Source organism: Pezoporus occidentalis, unplaced genomic scaffold (assembly GCF_034315485.1).
Source record: "Pezoporus occidentalis ecotype Australia unplaced genomic scaffold, CSIRO_AGI_Poc_V1 ctg100, whole genome shotgun sequence".
NCBI classification, from domain to species: Eukaryota; Metazoa; Chordata; class Aves; order Psittaciformes; family Psittacidae; genus Pezoporus; species Pezoporus occidentalis.
This window is the reverse complement of record NW_026912780.1, coordinates 2,038,817-2,059,763: the sequence shown is the minus strand read 5'-3', so window position 1 is coordinate 2,059,763 and position 20,947 is coordinate 2,038,817. Positions and strand designations below refer to the sequence as shown.

At 39.3% G+C, this 20,947-nt stretch overlaps 1 protein-coding gene across 1 annotated transcript in view; it reads left to right on the top strand.

Moving 5' to 3' along the window:
* Positions 1–20,947, top strand: part of NELL2 (neural EGFL like 2) — a 155,167-nt gene that overhangs the window by 22,759 nt on the left and 111,461 nt on the right. The window contains exons 4-9 of the mRNA XM_062612647.1: positions 13,320–13,493; positions 13,596–13,692; positions 17,603–17,675; positions 17,851–17,933; positions 18,955–19,083; positions 20,360–20,462. Coding sequence (XP_062468631.1) covers positions 13,320–13,493; positions 13,596–13,692; positions 17,603–17,675; positions 17,851–17,933; positions 18,955–19,083; positions 20,360–20,462 — 659 coding nt within the window. The remainder of the gene's footprint in view (positions 1–13,319; positions 13,494–13,595; positions 13,693–17,602; positions 17,676–17,850; positions 17,934–18,954; positions 19,084–20,359; positions 20,463–20,947) is intronic.

Below are 20,947 nucleotides of genomic sequence, written 5' to 3'. Positions count from 1 at the left end.
ATGGAGCATTTGAGGATTATCCCTTTGATAGGATAACAACTGCTAGAGAAATAAGATACTCTTTATGTGTCTGTCTGTAACAGCTATTAAAGATAACTGCCCTATGATTCTGTGACAGAATAAAAAGGGGGTTTAAAATGTGCACTTTCTAAGCAGGCATTAGCATGAGCAACAGATGACCTCTGCTTGAGACTCGTAGTCCTTTTTATTTCCCTATGTACAGTCCAATAATTCTTGATGATGGTCTCAATACAAAATAGCAAAAAAGAAACAAAAGGTGAAGACAGATGTTCAAGCAAAGCAAAATGGCTGTTTTTCACATGACTGTACAAGTTGTCATTAGCAGCATAGTGACAATTAATTTGTGCTGGAAGATGCTCCAATTCTACTTTATTTTCTGTTTCCCAGAGGCCCCATCTTCTGCAATTTACCTATTTAAAAAAAGCAAACAACACAAAACAGGCAAAAAAGAAGAAGAGAAAAGGGGAAACATTCCCAAGGATCATTATATGCCCACTTTGTAAGAACATCTTTAAGTGTTGCAAGGGGGTAGTTGAATGTCTGTTGGATGGTGTTTACAGATGTTATACCATAGAACCACCATGGGGCTTTTCTGTTAACTGTTACCTAATTCTCATCTGCAGGAGTGAGCAATTTGCAAGGGATAGAATTTGGCGGCTGTGATTAAGTTTCAAACTCAGACTGTATCACCCTGTGTACACCCTATGTAAAAGTTTATTCTGTCTCAAATGAGAGGGTAGGTCTGCAGAGACCTGTGCCCTGACAAAGCCTATTCCTGGATTTGAAGGATGAACATAGATTAGTTGGGCTATTGCAACTATATTTGAAATACCAAAATTAGAGATGAAAACTTCATGTGCCAAAATAGCTGCAGAGGTTCGGCAAATAGGTCACCAATGTGAAACTCTCAGACTCTGGAGAAGAGAATATCCATAGGCTTTTGAAGGGATGCAGTGTTAGCTAGGAAACCTTTCCTGGCCCCCAGAATGGAATATAGAAAGAGACATGATATAGAAGATCAAAAAAATGTCTAGTGTATAACTGGGAAAAACTCAGTAGACATCAAGTTGGAGGGTGGTGAGCTGGGAGAAAACACTTGCTGCTTAATGATCATGAAGAGTGATAAAATTACAAAAAATAATGTGTAATGAACTTTCATTGTAGGGTTGCAGAAGAATTTGAGATATTGTTTGGGAAAGTAATTCCTGATGTGAGTAAAGCTGGGCAAGTAGACCCACTATTGGTCTTCCACAAACAAGAATGCATTAAATTGATTCTCTCCAGCAGCAGCAAAGAAAAGACAAGGCTAGAACAGTGCCTGGTGTCCAGGTCAAGTGGCCAAACAAACATAATGCTGCTTATATAATTTGGATCTGGTCCATCCATGTCATCTGTCTATGCCCATATATAATACGGTTGTAAAAGGGTGACAAATAGGACTCTTTAAACCCCATTATTTTATATTGGTATATTCTTAGGGATGGGTGATTAGATTTTTTTAACAATATGTTGATAACATTGATACTTTTTCAAGAAATTTCTGTCATACCTTAAATATTTGCAGGTTTTATTGTTACATTTTCACCATCTTTGTTTATGTGCATATTGGAATTTGAACTGTTTAACTGCAAGGGAAAACATTTGTCAGGGTTTATAGCTGAAATCAGAAGGTCTCCATTATGTGTATAGGTATTTTAGCTGTGAATATACAACTGTGGCATTGATGAGTGTTTTTGAGGCCCCTTTTCTTGTAACTGTGGAAACCCTTTGTACTCTAATATTATAATGTTAGAGGTATGAAAAATGAAGCTAGTACCCAGTTCATATCTTGCTGGAAGAAGCCTCCTACCACCACTTTAGCCAATGTGACCTCTTTATCTTACTGTGTTCTCTTAAGTAACACCTAGTGTTTGCAATTTTTCTATAGGGATGTATGCTTTATGGTTGTTTTAGGGATCTTCTTGTAAGCCCTTGGGTAATCAAAAAGGAAGAAGAATTCCAGGTGATTTGGGCAAATAGTCACTCATTAGGTCAGCTTTGGGTGAGGCAGCTAAAGAACAAACTACTTGTGAACATTTCATTGCTTTCTTTGGGGGGAATATTAGGTAACCTATTTAAAAAGAAACTTGAAGAGTTTGTTTTAAAAACGTTAGGCCTATTCTGATCCCTTTACAGTCAGGGAAAAATCTTCATTACCTTCAGCAGGTGTAAAATCAGTCTCAACAAAAGTAAGGCCAGAAAGAACTTGTGGCTATTAAATTAGATGTGCCTTTAAGCTTTTAATGAGCACATTCTGGTCTATTCTCTGCCAGGATGTACAGAAGGATGTCTGTGTGCCACAGTAGTGTTTGATCAATTTAATGCTGTTAAAATGAGGGCTGACTTAGGTGTGGATAATACTGGAATTAGTCTAGCGTTTCTGAGTCTTCTGTAGTATCTCCTATGTCTTTAATTTTCTTTTATGATGAATGACAATAAAGACAAGAGAATGTAGTTAAAAATAAGCACTAGAATGCCTTACATTAAATAACTGCTTCTTCAGTGCTAGATTTCCATCTTTATGACCTTGCCCACTTCTGATCGAGGACTTGCCTGTAACAGTCCTTTACTTCTTAAACACTTCCCTGTCACAGCAGTCATCATAGTTGCAAGGGAAAGAGCAATGTCAGGCTGACTCCATTCTTTTGTATCATCTTTAGCCTTGTATATCTCCTCTGATGTCAAAAAGTTGTGCTACTAATATTAACTGCTGCATTATGGGGTAGAATCACACCTGGCTGTAGTCTTTAACTTACAGAAGTCAGTACTAGCTCTGAGTTTTCTGAAACAAGGAGTGGTATGGTGTTAAGGAAGGCTGAAGGTGACAGTAACTGAAGGATATAATCAGTTATCACACAAGTGACTTTTCACATGTTTTATTTTACAGAGGTTTCATAACAATTAATGGTTCTGGGGTAAAAATTTGTAGGGTACAAGAAAATCAAAATGTTTATTTAAAAGTGGAAAAAGGTATGTTCACTTATTCACTGGCTTGGGAAATACATGTTTTTGAAAACAGAATCATAGAATAGAATCATAGAATAGTTAGGGTTGGAAAGGACCTTAAGATCATCTAGTTCCAAACCCCCTGCCATAGACAGGGGCACCTCACACTAAACCATGCTACCCAAGGCTTCATCCAACCTGGCCTTGAACAAAGCCAGGGATGGGGCATTCACAACCTCCCTGGGCAATCCATTCCAGTGCCTCACCACCTTTACAGTAAAGAACTTCTTCTTTATATCCAATCTAAACTTCCCCTGTTTAAGTTTTAACCCGTTACCCCTTGTCCTGTCACTGCAGTCCCTAATGAAGAGTCCCTCCCCAGCATCCCTATAGGCCCCCTTCAGATACTGGAAGGCTGCTCTGAGGTCTCCACGCAGCCTTCTCTTCTCCAGGCTGAACAGCCCCAACTTTCTCAGCCTGTCTTCATACGGGAGGTGCTCCAGTCCCCTGATCATCCTTGTGGCCCTCCTCTGGACTTGTTCCAACAGTTCCATGTCCTTTTTATGTTGAGGACACCAGAACTGCACACAATACTCCAGGTGAGGTCTCACAAGAGCAGAGTAGAGGGGCAGGATTACCTCCTTTGACCTGCTGGTCACGCTCCTTTTGATGCAGATAAATCAGAGTAAAAACTCATCCTGTCTTTCAATGGATCTGTGGTGCAAATACACTAATTTACAGCAACTAAGGACATTTCCTAAATTTCAGGTACTTTTTAAATTCTATGGTTCTCTTTAAAACTGTATACTTAAAATACTTTACATGATTCAGAGTTTACTGATTCAATCTGTGTTGTCTAGCTCTCTGGGCTTTTTTTGTTCTCTGTGTGTGTTTGTTTTGTTCTTTTTTGCTGGTTCCCTTGTGGGGAACGTAAAAAATGAATACTTCCACTGAGATATGGTCATGCAACTACTTAAGTCTTTGAGTCTTAGAAGTTGACAGGACTGCTCTCCCAAAGTTTCCCATCTAACATCATATACTGAAAACTGTCCCCAGGCTATCAGAGAGATGCAGAAGTTGTTCATGGAAATCTGAGGCTTGGGCATTTGCTGAGCCTGAGTTGTTGCTGTCACCACAAAAAGTAGTTCCTGAAAGGATTTTCTGCAGACATAGTAATCTTTTTCTACTCTATTGAATGTTTTTTTTTTCCTTTTCCTAGTTGAGTATCAAAGGTGTCTTCCCCTTTTAAGATGAATATGTTTTTCTCTAGTTTTAATATAATCAGATCTATTAAAAATGATCTTAAAATCATAGATTAGTTAGGGTTGGAAAGGATCTTAAGATCATCTAGTTCCAACCCCCTGTCATGGGCAGGGACACGTCACGCTAAACCATGTCACCCAAGGCTCTGTCCAACGTGGCCATGAATCTTAAAGTGAATGAATCTGAAATGATACCTGCTACTATCCCTTTCTAATTTATTCATATTCTTCTTCAGAGATTGCTTTTTTCTGCACTGACTAGAGCAATCAAGGCGTTCAGGCAGTGGTAGTTTTTGGTATACTTTGAGGCGATACTTTCAAGAAAACTCTTGTGGTGTCAGGGAATCCATATTGCACATCAGTAATCCTTCAGATGAGTTTCTACATCTTTCTAGGCAGATTTATGTATGGAATATGTCTGAAAGGCAGAAGTTACAAATGTTCTCTTAGCTTGAGAGCATAGAGTTCCCTGCCTAAAATATATTGTTCTTTACAATTACAAAATAAGTATTTTGAATGATGCCTTAAGTCAAGTGGAAGCATTGTTAAATGCTGTTTGCTGTGTGTTTGCTCTCAGCCTTCAGTTTAAGCTGTATTATCCTCTTCATTTCACGTCTGAATTTGTCTCTCTTTTTTCTTTTTGATGGAAGAATCGGCAGAGAGATGATTTTAATCTGCAATGGAGTTGTAATATATGTTAGGTCTCACTATTCCATCGTATATTTTCATTTAATTGGCAACAGTGGAGATATGTAATAAAAGCTTTTCCTCCCTTTGTGGTTAGATGGCTTTATGCAACTAATGTTATATTCATATCTCTTGAGATCCTGTGTATTAGGGCTCTTAAATGATGAAATCACTGGATTGTAGTTTAACCATTTTTTTTCCTTCAGTTAATGCTCTTTATATCTTGAAACAGAATACTGGAAACAATAGAATATTATGCACAGACATTCCTTACACTTAATTCTATATCTCTACTAATTTACTCAATTTCTGCCTTACTTAGCACTTTCTTTCACAGTTGTTGGTGTCTTGTGGTTGTCTGCTGTCAAATGGACTGCACTGAACAGCACTTTCAGACCCCTTTCAGTATCTAGGAAGAAATTGTCTGGAACAACTTCTTTCTTACTGACTTGAGTGTACAAGGAGATAAGTTGCCAGAGATGTTTGTTCTGTCACTTGACCATTACGTTAAGATAGAGGTGGAATGCCTTTTGGTGTATTAGTGTCTGTATTCTGGGCTAGTGTGAAGTGTCCTCTCAGATGCCACAAAATCTGTTGCAAAAGCATTACACTGAGAATAACTTCCAATATTTACCACTTAAGCCAATACTGTTGAGTTATGTTGGGTTTGTTTGAGGGAAATCTCCCATCAATAACTTGCAGAGCAGAGGTTAGGCAAGAATAACATGGGATTAATTTTCAGAAGTTAAAGGTGTACATGGCTGTTCCCTCTGTCAAAAGTAGCAGTAGCTTATTTCTGCTTTTTAAACCACTCTGTGCTGTTCTTTGATGGAAGAGTGGAGGGTTGTGATTCTGTATTTTGGGTTTTTTTTGGTAGTATGTCTTAGTTGCTGTTTCTTATTGGTCTGACCATAGTTACGAACCCTCTTAAATTTGTTCATAACTATCAGTTGCTTTTGAGCTGACTTCTTCTAGTGATTTAAAACTCTTTTCCTATCAGCCTTCTTTTCATGCAGTTTTTGTTTTTCATCAAAGGTGTCAAAAAAAGGAAAAGTAATATTCACTGCTTTTTTAGTGTGTGAGAAGATTCATTCCATGGGACGAAGGATTCTCTATGTAGGTACTGACAGCTTGGCTAGGCTCTTTCTTCTAACCCCAAAAGAGAAAACTTCCTTGTTTCTGTTGGTTCAGGAGATTAACTTCTATCCTTGAGTGTGTGGTTGAATGGAAATATTATACTCAGTTTAATGTTTTGATAATGTTGGGAATCACAGAATGATTAGAGTTGGAAGGGACCTTAAAGATCGTCTGGTTCCAATCCCCCTGCCATGGGCAAGGAAACCTTCCACTAGATCAGGTTGCTCAAAGCCCCATCCAACTTGGCCTTGAACTTTTCCAGGCAACCTGTTCCAGTGTCTCACCTCCCTCACAGTAAAGAACATCTTCCTTATATCTAATCTAAATCCACCTTCTGTCAGTTTAAAGCCATTCCCCCCTGTCCTGTCACTACATGCCTTTCTAAAAAGTCTGTCTCCAGCTTTCTTGTAGGTGCCCTTTAGTTACTGGAAGGCTGCTCAGTGGTCTCCCTGGAGCCTTCTCTTTTCCAGGCTGAAAACCTCCAGCTCTCTCAGCCTGTCTTCTCTCAGCCTGTCTTCACGGGAGAGCTGCTTCACCCCTCAGATCATGTTTGTGGTCCTCTGAACTTTCTCCAACAAGTCCACGTCCTTTTTATGTTGGGGACCCCAGAGCTGTACACAGTACTGAGGGTGGGCTCTCACCAGAGCAGAGTAGAGGGGGAGAATCACCTCCCTTGACCTGCTGGTCATGCTCCTTTTGATGCAGCCCAGTACATGGTTGGCAGTGCACACTGCTGGGCTGTGTTGGGCTTCTCATCAACCAACACCCCCAAGTCCTTCTCCTAAAGGCTGCTCTCAATCCATTCAATGCTCAGCCTGTATTTTGCCTCGACTCACCTCTAGGGCCTTACACTTGGCCTTGTTGAACTTCATGAGGTTGGCATTGGCCCACCTCTCAAGCATGTCAGTGTCCTTCTGGATGCTTTCCTTTCCCTCCAGTGTTTTGGCTGCACCACACAGGTTGGTGTCATTGGCAAACTTGCTATATTGCTGACAAAGATGTTGAACAGTAGTGGTTCCAATGCCAGTTCGTTGAGGAACACTGCTTGTCACTGGTTTTCACTTGGACATTGAGCTGTTGGCCACAACTCGAGTGTAACCATCCACCCACTTCCTTTTTCCATCCATCAAATCTATGTCTCTCCAGTTCAGAGATGAGGATGTCATATGGGACAGTGTCAAATGTCTTGCACAAGTCCAGGTAGATGGTGTCAGTTGCTCTTCCTTTGTCCCTCAGTGCTGTCACTCCACCAGACTTGTCAGGCACAATTTTCCCTTAGTTGGCTGTCACCAATCACCTGTTTCTTTAAGTGTTGTTTATAAGGGTTATTATTAAATTGATTGATGCCTTGTCACTATTGCCTGGGGCTTTTTTGCTTCAGTTTAGTTTATGCTTTGTGACCAGAAAAAAAAAAAAGGGGGAAAGATTGCCAATGGGAATGTAAATCATTGTAATGCACACACCTTAAAAACCCCTTCCTGTAACTTTGTTATATCAAATGATGCCAGCCTGTCTGCTGATGTAAATCATCGCAGCACCAGCTAATCCAGGGTGATTTGGTCAAGAACTTCTTAGCAAATGGTCTTGTGAGCCTGGATCCTGTAGATTGAATTGAGACTAGTGACAGACCTATGTTGTGCTGTGGCTTCTTTCTGGCTGGAGAGAAGCTGCGATACTGTGCGGTTTTGTGTGGGTGAATGTGCATGGGTGGTGTGTCTCTGCCCTTCCAGTCACCTCCTGCCTGGCTTTTCTCTCCCATGAACATTCCAACATGGAAGGTGTTCCTCGATGCATGTCCCAGCATGGGCTCTGTCTCCCGTGCTTATCAGGAACACACCTTCCTCCTCCCCACTTGTCCTCCATAGCTATCCAGTGCAATGAGCAGTGTTGTGCGGGAGCAGAGCTGAAGTGGTTGACCTCTTTTGTGCTGGAAGAAGAGCTCGGTAGCTCTCTGCCTGGGGTGCTTCAGAGGCTTTTTCCTTGCAGTGTTAATCTCTGCTCTGCGTGATTTGGAGAGGGACTTGAACTTGATTCTTTTCCATCTGAGACAAGTGTCCTGAGCAGTGCCATTCTCTCTTCCCCTCCTTGCTCAGTGCAGTAAAAAGCTTTGTTGGCAGTGCCTGGCAGGGGCTAAGCCAGTAAACAAAACAGTGCCCAGACTGCAGCACTGGCCTACTGTTGTCTATTCTGCATAATTGTTAGCATCTTCCTTGGCATGCTTTTAGCACCTTTGCAGATGATGTCAGGGCACGGTTTGTGGAGCAGCACTGGCCAGGAACTGTTTCCAACAGGTGACATTTAAAAAACCACCCATTTCAGGGAAAAAGTGGGAGGGAGCACCCATGTGGGTGTGAGTTGAAGTGGAGCACCACTGTTAATATTTGTCTTCAAGGCCAGGCAGTGGACCTTGCTGGCTTTATTAGAAGAGGCATAGGACTTGATCTCAACTTGCTGAATTCAGGTTGTTCTTGTACCTAGCTTAATCTTTTGGATGGATTACTTCTAAGTAATGGAAGAACCTCATCAAGTTCACCTGGGAGACTGGTTTTTCTGTTCCATTGTATGTGCACTCTGGTTTGATATGGGAAATACTCTCTTCTGATTTCAACCTGTCTTCACTTGCAGCTTCTGCTTTCAAATAGGTAAAAACTGCAGGATTAAAGAGTATTTGAGAGTCTTTCAGCATGCCTTAAGTTTGCTCTTTCTCTCATTTTAACAAGCATTTCATCCTGGACCCCATAAGCCTTGCTGCAAGAATGTTTGTTTCTCTCAAAAGATTTTGTTTTAATGAATGAACATTTTTAACCAAAAATAATGTATGTCAGAAAATTCTGTCTCTAAAACTACTCTGTGAAAGAAAGGGACAGAAACTGAATTGGTGGCTTTCCTGCCCACTCTGCATTTGCAGTAGGTGCTACTAATTTAAGCTGAACAGTAAAGACCATTATTTATCACTCCCTGGCAAACCTGCCAGTCATCTGTTGCCTAGGTAGAGCTCCAGATAGTCAGGGAAAAGGGCAAAGCCAGTGAAGGCCAAGCAGTAATATAAATAAGAGGTGGGAATTAGGTTTTCACAGGTATGGTGCAGTTGCCACTTAGCATTTAGAATCCATAGGGGAATATTTTGATATTGTATTGTTCTAAGGAATGCACCAAGCAGTAAAAATTCCTAGTTAATGTTTCAGAACACTTAAAGTGTTACTTTTAAACACAAAAAATAAGGCTCATGCTGACAGCCCAGTCGTTGTACCATGGAAAATAGCAAGTAACACATTACTGAATGTGGTAATGTGGTGGCTGTGTTGCGTGAATTGCTTTTACATCTTCATAATCTACACCCAGCAGAACTGCTTACTGCTATTGTAGCCATAGTTTGCAATAAATAGGGTCTACTGAGTAGGATCTGTTTTGATGTTTTATGTAATTATACCTAATGAAAAAGCCAGGACTTTGGTCTTAAAAATCTTCTGATAAAGATTTTTATAAGTAATGGATTTAAGGATTTTATTTTTTTTTCTTCAGTACATACTCCTATACTCCTATTTAATTTTATTGTTTTTTCTTAGTGTAGATCTAAGTGATGAAGAACTCTCTTAACACTATACCTATAAATGTGAGTAGCAGAATTTTAAAGAAAACCCTGTAATAAATTCATAAGCAGCAAACATGGTATCTTGCCTTTAGCTTCTAAAATATTTGTCTACATGCTGTAGATTGAAGTTGAAATTATTAGTTGCCTGGAGTCAGAGTGGGCAGCTGCAGCGTGGGTTTGCTGTGTGAGCAGGGATGCCAAATGAACAAGTGAGCCATCAAAGGCTTGGGGTTACCAACACTGGCTGAGAACTGCAAGGGCCATACCTTGCTCTTCTCAGATACCTCTACCAGGTACACTAGGACCAGCTGGTGTTTCAACTCCTAATTCTCCAGCTTTTTACTGTACATCCTGACCTGCTGACTCTCAGCTCTTATCCAGCAGTTACCATAGTGCTGGCAGCAGAGAAAACATCTCTGCTTTCTGTCTCTGATTCCTTTGGGGCCCTTGAAACAAATTTCTTTGTAGGAAGATAGGCTCAGACAGTCAGTACATAAGGAGTTTCTGGCTTACTGATTTCCAAGCAGAGCATCTGATCTTACGGTGGCCTTGGCTTTTACCTTTGCAATGACTGCATGCACAAAGTGATCTACAGAGAGTAACAACCCTTTTTTTCAGGTTGGTATTTTCTTGTCTCTATGTCACAGATAGTAAACTTAAGCACATATCTCTCTGTGAAGTTAAATCTGTTTGACCCAAAGTATTTGTGTGGGTTTTAGGGGCTTAAAACCAAGTAGGTTTGTATTGATTAAGCAACCACAGAGATCATGGTAAGAGGGGAAGCAGGTTCTCCTGTTGTACTGTGTTTATTTTTCACTCTAAGAGCTGTTTGCCTTTTGCAGCTGGAAAGAGTGCATTGGAGCTGTTGGGAGAACCAGCAGTGGCATTAATAATGGGACAACTTTGGCTGCTGCTCTCCCTCCAGTGCGTGGGCTGGGCTGGTGTGGACAAGAAACTACTGATTCAGCTGATGAGGTCCCCCTGAAACTTTTCAGTAATGAGATTTCTTGTTTAGGAGAAGACTGCAATACTCTGCAGTTACTGTTTCCTTTAGGAGCCAAGATCACCCTCTTTTCCTCTCAAAAGATTAGGAATCCTGAGTGTGTACTTTTGTCACTATAAATGAATTTTAAAAATCCAGGTGTGTTTGTTCATGCTTAGCTTACTTTCTCAAAGACTCTTCCAGACCTTTGGAAAGCTTGTACCCAAGTGTTACAGCCTCACAGATGGCGCACTAAACCTCACTGTGGGCAGACTTTGCTTTTCTAGCTGTGTCTGTTTGTCCCTGCTGAGGCTTGTGCCGTCTTCTGGAACTCACAAGGCTGAGCCAGAGCTGTTTAGGTTCGGGCAGTTAAACAAATTTAGAGAAGTGGAAAAGCAAGCACAATATTTTGTAAAAAAAATGAAGTGAAAAGGCTTCACTTTCACTTCCCTGTGTTTAAATGTCATGGTGTTAGTTCAAGCTGCAGGCACTATTGTGTCACCTGTTCCACTTTTCTAGTTGCATTTAGCTGCCGTCTCTACAGGTTATCAGTAAAACATGAATTATTCTCTTAATCCTCCTAATGGCTATTATTTTGTTTTCCATTTTGATGCGTGTTTCTCTAACAATCATCTCAAGCCTTTGGGAGGTGGATGTATTTGTTAGTTTACCAAATGAAAGAGCAAAGAGTTTTTCTGTGGATCTCGAAACAGTGTGTTAAATAAAGTTAAAACAAAACTCCAAGTGTCCACAGTTTTTGCCTAGCTTCATGTGGGAAGGTTTCCTTGCTTATTGCAGCCTCATCGAAAGTCAGCATCCCCTCTCAGCAGTTCTTAATTCATCACTTTTTTACAGCAATGTCTTTTCATTGCAAAATCCATGTTTCATTCTCGGAGTTTTCATTGTCTTACCTGCACAAGGGGCAACATGAGTGTTCATTTTAAACTTTCTGTACTGACTGTGTGTCTACTGGTGTAGTTTGTAATAGTTACCAGGAGATAAAGTTTCAACATATCCATTGCCTTTCTTCTTCCAAATTGTATTTTCAACTGGTTGGAGACACTTAAAAGTTGCTGGAGGAGTCCAGTTCCATAATGTTCCCTTTCTCTTTTAGGTTGAGAGTGACATTATTTTTATCCTTGAAGGTTGAGTTATGAAGGAGGTTATTAAGCTGACTGATGTCTTGCCAGTATCACCCATTTTTTATTTTCCAGCCAGGCTTTCAATTAGTTTATATTTCTTGCCAGTGCAGAAATTATTTTTAGGCCATGATGAGGTAAATTATCTCAGGTTATAAAATTTATTGCTGACTCTAGTTAAATGCTTTGTTAATACTGGGGACAAAGAAGAAATTGCCCTTTGCCAGTTTTGCAAAAGGATAGTTGGTTTTGTGCTCTTGTTAGGTACGTTCCGCTGTGAAATGCCGTGAAGGAAGGAGGGTGTAGTGAGCCCAACGTCATCCTAGGGATGATGATTGTGCAAGATGGTTTGATTCAGTCTCATCTTCACCCTTAAAAATGGCAATCATTGTCGTGTCTGTTCTTTAATGTAGACAGTGTTAAAGTTAATGGCCTCACCCTAAAACACACATGCACTCAGATTATAAACCAGTCATGCCTGGTTGTAGATGCAGCAGCAAAAATAGACAAAAATGAGTTGTCTGTTCTCCCAGCTGTGCATCTCCTCACATACTACGTTATTTCCTTGCACTTTAGCTGTAGGTTGCATATGATTATTAGAAAATCTCAATTTCTGTTTTTCTTTTTTGTTTTAAAAGCTTTTAAAGGGGGAACTTTAAAATGAGAAACTTAGTAATTGGAAGGCAAATGGTTTGGTTTGTCAAGCTTGTTCCCAGAAGAGGTCAGATATGCAAGAGACAGGCATGTCAGACTAAGTACCAACTTCGGTTTTGGGGTGCTTTTTAAATGGATCTGCTGGAATTCCACCAGCAAAGCTTGTTTTTGCAATCTGCAAACCTGGTGTATTGTACAGCTGCAATGCTGTTTTTCTTTACCATGTATATACATATATGTATACATATGTATACATATGTGTGTATGTACACATACACCCAACAAATACACATACTTATTTAACAAAACAAATAAATATACATACAGAAGTTCTGCTGAAGAATTAGCTCTTATTGATTTTGTATTTCTCTGGAGAAGTTTCATTACAAAAATGAAAGGAGATGTTAACAGTACATCCAAACCCAAACAAAGCAGTGTTCAGTCTCAGTTCTTGCTTACTTCCTTGGCTGGTAATGGCTAATGATGTTCCTATCGCAAAACTTTTGTTCATTCATGTCTTCAAAGGACCCTCACTGTGCCTCAGGATACGAGGCAATTATTCATAATAGGGTAATTATATTTCCAATCAGATCGTGTTATGGAGAATGGTGTTGCTAGAGGAAAAAAATACTTGGCTTTGAATCTTGTGTACTTACATGAAAGTTGGAACCTGCTATTTTGTGTTGCTGAGAAGGATGCTGTGTATTTCTGAAAAGTATCTACTTTCATCTTTGTATCTCCTCACTTGTCTTTCCCCCTTTTCTAAATAGTTCCTACATGATAATGAGAAGTTGTCTTATGTAAAATGTTGCTGTGCTGATAAGAATGGTTCATGACATGGTGATGCATTTATGGTACAGGTACCTGGAGCTGGAAAGCAGTGGTCATCGAAATGAAATCAGGTTGCATTATCGTTCAGGCAGTCATCGCTCCCACACAGAAGTGTTCCCATACATTTTGGCAGATGATAAATGGCACAGGCTTTCCTTAGCAATCAGTGCCTCTCACTTGATTTTACATGTGGACTGCAATAAGTAAGTTAAATGTTTTATAAGAAGTTTTCACATTTGGAACATTCCAGCTCTGAGCAAATTAAATGATAACAACTTGGGACTATATTTTTCCTTCCTTTTCAGAATTTATGAAAGAGTTGTGGAGAAGCCCTTCATGGACTTACCTTTGGGAACAACCTTTTGGCTGGGACAAAGGAATAATGCACATGGTTATTTTAAGGTATGCATTCCCTGAAAGGAAGAGTGAACTTGAAAATGATTAAGGGATAGGAGCATATCTCATATGAGGAACAGCTGAGAGAGGTGGGATTGTTCAGCCTAGAGAAGAGAGGGCTCAGGAGGGATCTCATCAGTATGTTTAAATACCTGAAAGTGTGTGGGGAATGAAGGTAAGGGATCCAGACTCAGTGGTGGCCACTTACAGGCCAAGGAGCAATGGGCAAAAAACTGAAACACCTGAGATTCCATCTGAACTTAAGAAAACAATTCTGCTATGGGGCTGGTTGAAGTAGGACTACTGTGGAAATATTCAAAAGGCATTTGGACAGAGTCCCGAGCAACCTGCTGTGGCTGATCCTGCTGGAGCAGGGAGCTGAAGTAGATGATCTCAGTAGGTGCCTCCCAATCTCAACTATTCTGTGCTTCTGTAATCATAATACAATTTTTAGGGCTATGGTGCGTTGTGTAGCAGCTTATCTGGTGCAGTGAGCTGTGTTTCCATCAATAAATAAAGTTGCAGAGCCAGATGTATAGGGCTCAGTGTCACCAAGTGACAGCCAACTGCAGCCAAATATAAATGGCTGAGTGCAACAGAATTCCAGGAAATAAATGGTCAGATTATTGTCTATTTCATAGACAAATGCATTTTTTTCTGTGTGTCACAGAACGCTACAGTCTAGGGAAGTCCAATTTAATTTCCTCTGTAGGATTTAGATTTCATCACAATATCTTCTCTGCTTAGAAATGAATGACTACCATCAATGATGAAAATGCTTTTTCCCTCAGGAAGAATATTTGTATATGTGTTTTGCTTACTGCTTCTGCTTTAGAGATGTATATATAGCAAGCACCTGGTGTATAGCAAGATTGAGAAAGTGAATGCTATGTTGAAATGGAGTGTAAATTTTGATTCCTCTGAGTCAATTAGGTAGCACACATTGGTCATAGCCACTGTCTGTCATTTGGCCTGTCTTCTCTGGAGCTGCTTTAACAAATGATGGCATCCCTGTGGATACCTTCCACACTGCAGTCCCATTTTCCTCCCAGTAGGCATCTTTTTACTTGAGCTGCAAAATAGAATTGATGACGTTGATCACAGACACAATCGCTTTTTAAAATATGTCCTGTTAAATGTTTGGTTTTTGTTTGTTTGTTTTTTGTTTTTCCCCAGCGTAAACCACTTTGGTTATGGCTTTCACAGCAAGTTCTGTGCTTTTGTACTAAAATCAGGTTTTGGATGTTGAAATAGAGTTTCCTATACTTACATGCTAATACATATCCTTGTACAGAGGTCCAGTGGGATGCTCAGATTTGGAAACTGGAGCATGACTTTGTTTTTGTTTTTTCAACTCAATGTGTGTTTCCTTTTCCTCCAAAAGACTAAGAGGATTTCTGCTAAACAAGTTGCAAAATTTTATTTCTGGCTTAAATAAACAGTTGACTCCAAGAATAAAAGCAGAAGATATTAATGCATTATTTAAACCTATCTCAAATCTTTATTCTCCTGTTTTTCTTGTGCTTTCTCAGTTTTTGACTTGTTGATATTCTTCTTTTTGCCATATCATAGTCACTGCAAAGAAGCTCATTAGTTGTAGAAAAAGGAACACTCCAGTGGTGGACTGTATTTTGTTTTTCCTTTCTTCTTTCCTTTCAAGAAAGATAAAATTAAACAAAAATGCACAGAGAATTTTGCCTTGGTTACAAATGTAAACCAGCTTATCAGAAATACAGAAATGGAGAGCTGTTAAAAGAGCTTTGATACAGCCAAAATATACTGTGCTGTGATTTCTCCAGCACAGTACAGTACCAGTGGTCAAACTGCATCTGAAAATGTGACTTCATTGTACAGGGGTTTTATCAGTTTAGAAGATGAGGACTTTCAGTGCTTCTTAGTGTTTTGGAGAGCATGTATTTTTAGGCAGTCACTGTGGGACAGCTCCTACTGGTGTGATTTTGAGAGGGCCCTGTGCTTAGCTATTTCTGAAAATCAGGCTGCTTTGAGCAGATTAAATGGATTGTCCAGAGGAATCAAGGTAGTCAAGATCATTAAGAGCTCTGAAAAAGATTTTATTTGGCTGTATTTGATTTTGACCATTATATTACTGCACTAAACCAATGTGCCGCAGGCATATTCACAAGGATATATTTGTACCCGTTTCACTTTAAGGTCTGAAGTCTGAGAGAGCAGTTCTGCTGATCTGATTTCTGGTACTGTGTAACTTCTCTCAGTACCTGGCATCCAGCAATGGTGTATTAATTTGAAATACTGGGTTTTTTAAGAGCCTTTGCAAAGCCTCTCATGAATTGTCAGGAGGTTCTGGTTTGGGAGCCCAGGTGGGCTTGGTGTCACAGCTCCTTTTTGTTACTTTGGGAGAATAAGAAGGCTCCTGAATTTTTGGTGAGTAGCAGAGCCCAGCTCACATCAAATAGCTGATACATGATGAATAAAGTTTCCCAAATAGTTGGAGAAACTTTACTGGTGGTTAATAGCCAAATTGTTTGAATACTGCCCTGTGTTCAGTGAAGAGTGTTTTAAACTTGAATGGGTTGGACCCTACCATACCTCTTTTTCATGAAAGTGCCATAACTTGGATTGACATGAGTTGGAACTTGATAACGCTGGGGATGGAAGGGAGAAGAAATAAATACAGTGAGCTTTTTGATGCACTCTTCAAAGAGGTCTTTGCTTCTGACTTGCAGAAAGCATACTGTGGGGAGGTCCTGTCATGGAGCCCTGTCTCAGGCATGCCTGTTTTTTTCACAATTGACAAATCACTGCAGCTCCTTGTGCAGCAAGGGGAAGCCTCTGATCGCCCTAGATTGTAGCTGTGTTGTTAAGGGAGAAAGGCAGGCATGGCACTCAAGTATCCTCTTAGTTGCCCTCCCGTGACACCTACTTTTCTCTGTAGGTCACTCAGGTTGCTAAGTCACCCCAGGTCATTCACTTGAAGTGAAAATTCTGCTGTTTTTTTATTGACTTTGCAACTTTTGGAACATCTGTATTGAATGCCATGTGGATGTGGATGAAACGTGGACTTTTGCATTGTGTTCTTAGTGTCATGAAACATTCTCTTCAGAAGCACACTAAAACGTGTTGTAATTATTTTACTTTCCTTCCTAAGAAGGAGTTTTTGAGATCCAGAAAGTCATAGGTGAAAGGAACATCTGGAATGATATGATAGGATGGCTGACTTCGAAGTTGCTATTTGGCCTTTGCTTTTGGAGAGCAGCGAAGTGTCTACTAATTATAGGTTAAGGGTGCATGTAAATTCTGCCTGCAAGCATGGGATCTACTCTGTTGGGTGAAACCTGCCCTTTCTGGGTGGCATAGTTGAATTTCATGCCAAACTTCCCCCAAGTTCTTGCCAACATACAACTTTGCAGCAGTGTAGCAGACATGTAGTTTCTCAGCATTAACTCTACCCCAGTCAAAACTAGCACAAAACCATACAGGATTTACATGAATGTGTTTTTCCTAACTCACGTTCCTTTAATCTTCACTTCTTTTGACAGTTATAGTTAAGGAAGAGATTTGCATTTTAAAAGTGTTTTGAAGTAACTGAAACTGCAACTGTTTTTCAGATTACTTTTAAAGGTCATTTTCAAGTTTTTCTCAAATGGCTAACTAAAAATAACAATAAACCCGCCAAATTCTTGCCACGTAATTACATCTTGGCATTTACTCTTATGTCTTTAAAAACAGTGCAGTATGTCTGTATGTATTTCTATTTTACTTTGTGTTTATTCTTCTATCACTACATTGGGTCAAGGCAAGAAGTTGTATATTCAGAAATATTGTTTTTATCAGGCAGTTTTTCTGTGTGGGCTTTAATGCTTTGCATGGTGAATGAAAAACCTAATTTTGACAGGTATAAATAATGTATCCTTTTTTTCTCTCCACTTACACATAGGGCATAATGCAAGATGTGCAATTACTTGTCATGCCTCAAGGATTTATTTCTCAATGCCCAGATCTTAATCGCAGTAAGTCTGTTAATTCTTATGCCATAAAATGAGAGGTGTACTTTGTACCTACTTTCTGTCCTACAAGATTTCTTAAAGCCTTGAGTTTCACCGCATTAGTTGTCAACTCTGACATGATTGAGCCTATTGTGAATACAGTCTGTATTTTATTAATATGCATATTTTGTTGTTCTAGCATGCCCAACTTGTAATGACTTCCATGGACTTGTGCAGAAAATTATGGAACTGCAAGACATTTTAGCCAAAACATCAGCTAAGGTAATGTTTGCTCGGAGTCACAGCATGGGAGAAATGAGGACTCTGGTTTTTTAGATTATTTGTGCATGTGTGGAGAGGTGTGTGTGAGTGTGCGGAACATCCCTGCATGGTATGTTTCTATGTTTGTATTTATGTATCTATGCCTAGTGTCTGGATGTATGAATTCCCAGTTCAGAAAGCTTTCTGGTGTTTTCATATATTTATAGAATCATATATTTTAATAGGGAACAGAATCTAAACTCCTGAGCAGGGAAAAGGCTCATAGATATTCAAAATACATTTATTAGGCTAACAAGTCAATGAATCTAGAATGAAATAGGTTGCTGTGCTCATAATGCTTATTGCAGCAGGACTTATTGGTCCAGGACTTTTCTAGACCTGAGCTGCCAAAGGCATGTTAAGGCAAAATATATGCAAGAGAAAGAGTTAAGAATCCAAAGCAGCATTTTCTTTTTATTTTTCCTAGAATATCCCACAAAAGCCGTTAACGTCTGCTGGTGAACATAGACAAGTATTCTAGTTTTAACTGTCAGTTCTATGGATGTCTGCAGGAACGCTGTTACCTGCCTGATTTGATACAGAAGTGTTAAAAATGCCTTGGTTGAAGCAGAGAAACAATTGCTAACATGTTGGTTTTGAGCTTTATGTTCAATTTTGCCTCTCTTCAGATTCAGGTCTTTTGTGTATAATCTAATATCTGTAAGTAGTTAATGTAGAGTAGGAGTCTTGGTCAGTTCACACATACAAAGGTGAGAAATCATGGGCAAAACCCATCTTGACCTACTTGTTTTGTTTCATGATGTTCCTGATGTTAAAGAAAGATGAAATGCATTGCGTCTTGCTTCTTTATTCCCATCTCTGAATGACTGATGGTTTAATCATAGTGTATTTTGCAGTGTTTTATTGTCTTTGTCTGCATTTGCCTATGTATATTATTTTGTCTACGTGCTTGATGATCACATTTATACTAATGTGGAAACCATTTACAAATTCAAAACTTCTTTGTGAATTATAAATACAGTTGTCCCAAGCTGAGCAGAGGATGAACAAGTTGGATCAGTGCTACTGTGAAAGGACCTGCACAATGAAAGGCACGACGTACAGAGAGTTTGAATCCTGGACAGATGGCTGTAAGAACTGCACTTGCATGGTATGGCTATAGTTTGAGTGGCGACTCAGGAACTCTGGTGTTTCCTCTGGTTACAGTTTTACTGAGGCAAATAATGAGAAAACTTCCAGGTGTGTCCTTGGTAGTAACAAAAAAGTGCAAGAAAACCTATTCTGCATCTAAGGAATACTATTAATGAAAGTATTTTCCTATTATTTCAGCAGTGCCAGCATATGTAGCTCCCCTATATTTCATGTCACCATACACAGATGCTATGCAATATATTTAGCTATCATGTTATTCCCACGCACTCAGTTGCAAACGGTTTCTCTGGATAATTAATTTTCTGCTTTTCGTCACTATAAAGGTAGCCTTTTTCTTAGCAAATTATTTAACTGATCCCTTGCGTCTGATTCCCTTTGGTTGCCTTTGGTTACATCTCAGTAAGTAATACAAAGTAAAAAGGCAGGGTCATATGCATGCTCTGTTATACCACAAATGAAAAAGATTTGTTAGGTGGATGGAAGTTTCCCAGCGGTATCATAACTGCAGAAGTGATAGCATGGTCTGGTACCAGATCATGGAATCTTTGTTATTGTCCATTTGTGTAAAACTTGTTAATTTCACTTGAACTCCTTAAATGCCTAATCCAAAGGCCATTAGAAAACAGTGAAAAGGCTGTTGTTGTCTGTACTGCATCTTAGATTGATTTGCTGCTATCTGTAATTTGTTAAATGTTTCTCCTTAAGCGCAGTATGATTTTGATCTTTATATTTCCATAGGGATATTAATTTTGCTTTCAGTTTTTTGTGTTTGGTGAGAAGATGCCTTAGTCCATGGTATGAAATCTGGCCGATAGCTATTTAGATATTGAATTTAGTGTTAAATGTGTTAGGTATTTTTGTCTCAGATTTTTGTTGCAGCTGTGAAATTGTTACCTTTTAGGCATGTATTGTCTCTCATGTGAAAATCAGAAGGCAGAGTATTGTTCTGTGAGGTTGTTATTTCACACTGATCTGTCAATTTGCTGTTGACTGGCAGAATGTTTTACCTCCAAATAGATTTGCCTCTAAAAAAAATAAATTTGATCATTATCATCTCAAAGAACACGTCATATATGTCTAAAGGATTGTATGCATGATATTCTAAAGGTATAGTTTCTGTTCTTGTAGTTATTAAAAGAACCATGTTAAAAAGTATTTTTAGGTAGCGTTAGAGAGTTCATTGCATTTAAAAATAGACGTTAAGTTCCTGTATTTGAGAACTTTTCTGCTCTTTCTAAATATAACTACTGGTTGTGCACCTTTTGTTCTTCTAGAATGGTACCGTGCAGTGTGAGGCTTTGATTTGCCCCTTCTCTGACTGCCCGCTTAACTTTGCCCTGGCATATGTGGATGGCAAGTGCTGCAAAGAATGTCAATGTAAGTTTTACTGTGGTGCTTCCTTCAATGAATATTTTGGAATCTGTACAGAAAAGGAACCTTTCTGTAACCATGTCAGTGAAAGAACTGGTCAGGGAATGAAATGTTTGAGTTAAGGAATCAGGGAACTTTGACTTCTCTGAAATATTTTTGGAAATTGATAACCAGAAGGTCTTAATTTTTCAGGTGAGGATATTTAATTTTATCTTGTTTTTAAATCACAGGAATTTCTTATCAATATTTAAGAAAAAAAGATAAATTAAGGAACTTTCTGCAGGCTTTTATAGTCTGTCTTTTAGATCAAACTGCTGGAAATTCAAGAACAATTGCCTGGTGTTTGTTTTTATCAGTGTTTCTAAGACCTCTATCACAAGAATAATGTACTTTCAACCTTATGTTGTACTGCTAGAAATGGAGGTTCAGATTTATGATTCTTCTTCTGTAATTAAAGGAAGAGAAAACGCATACTAGACCCAAGAGAGCCA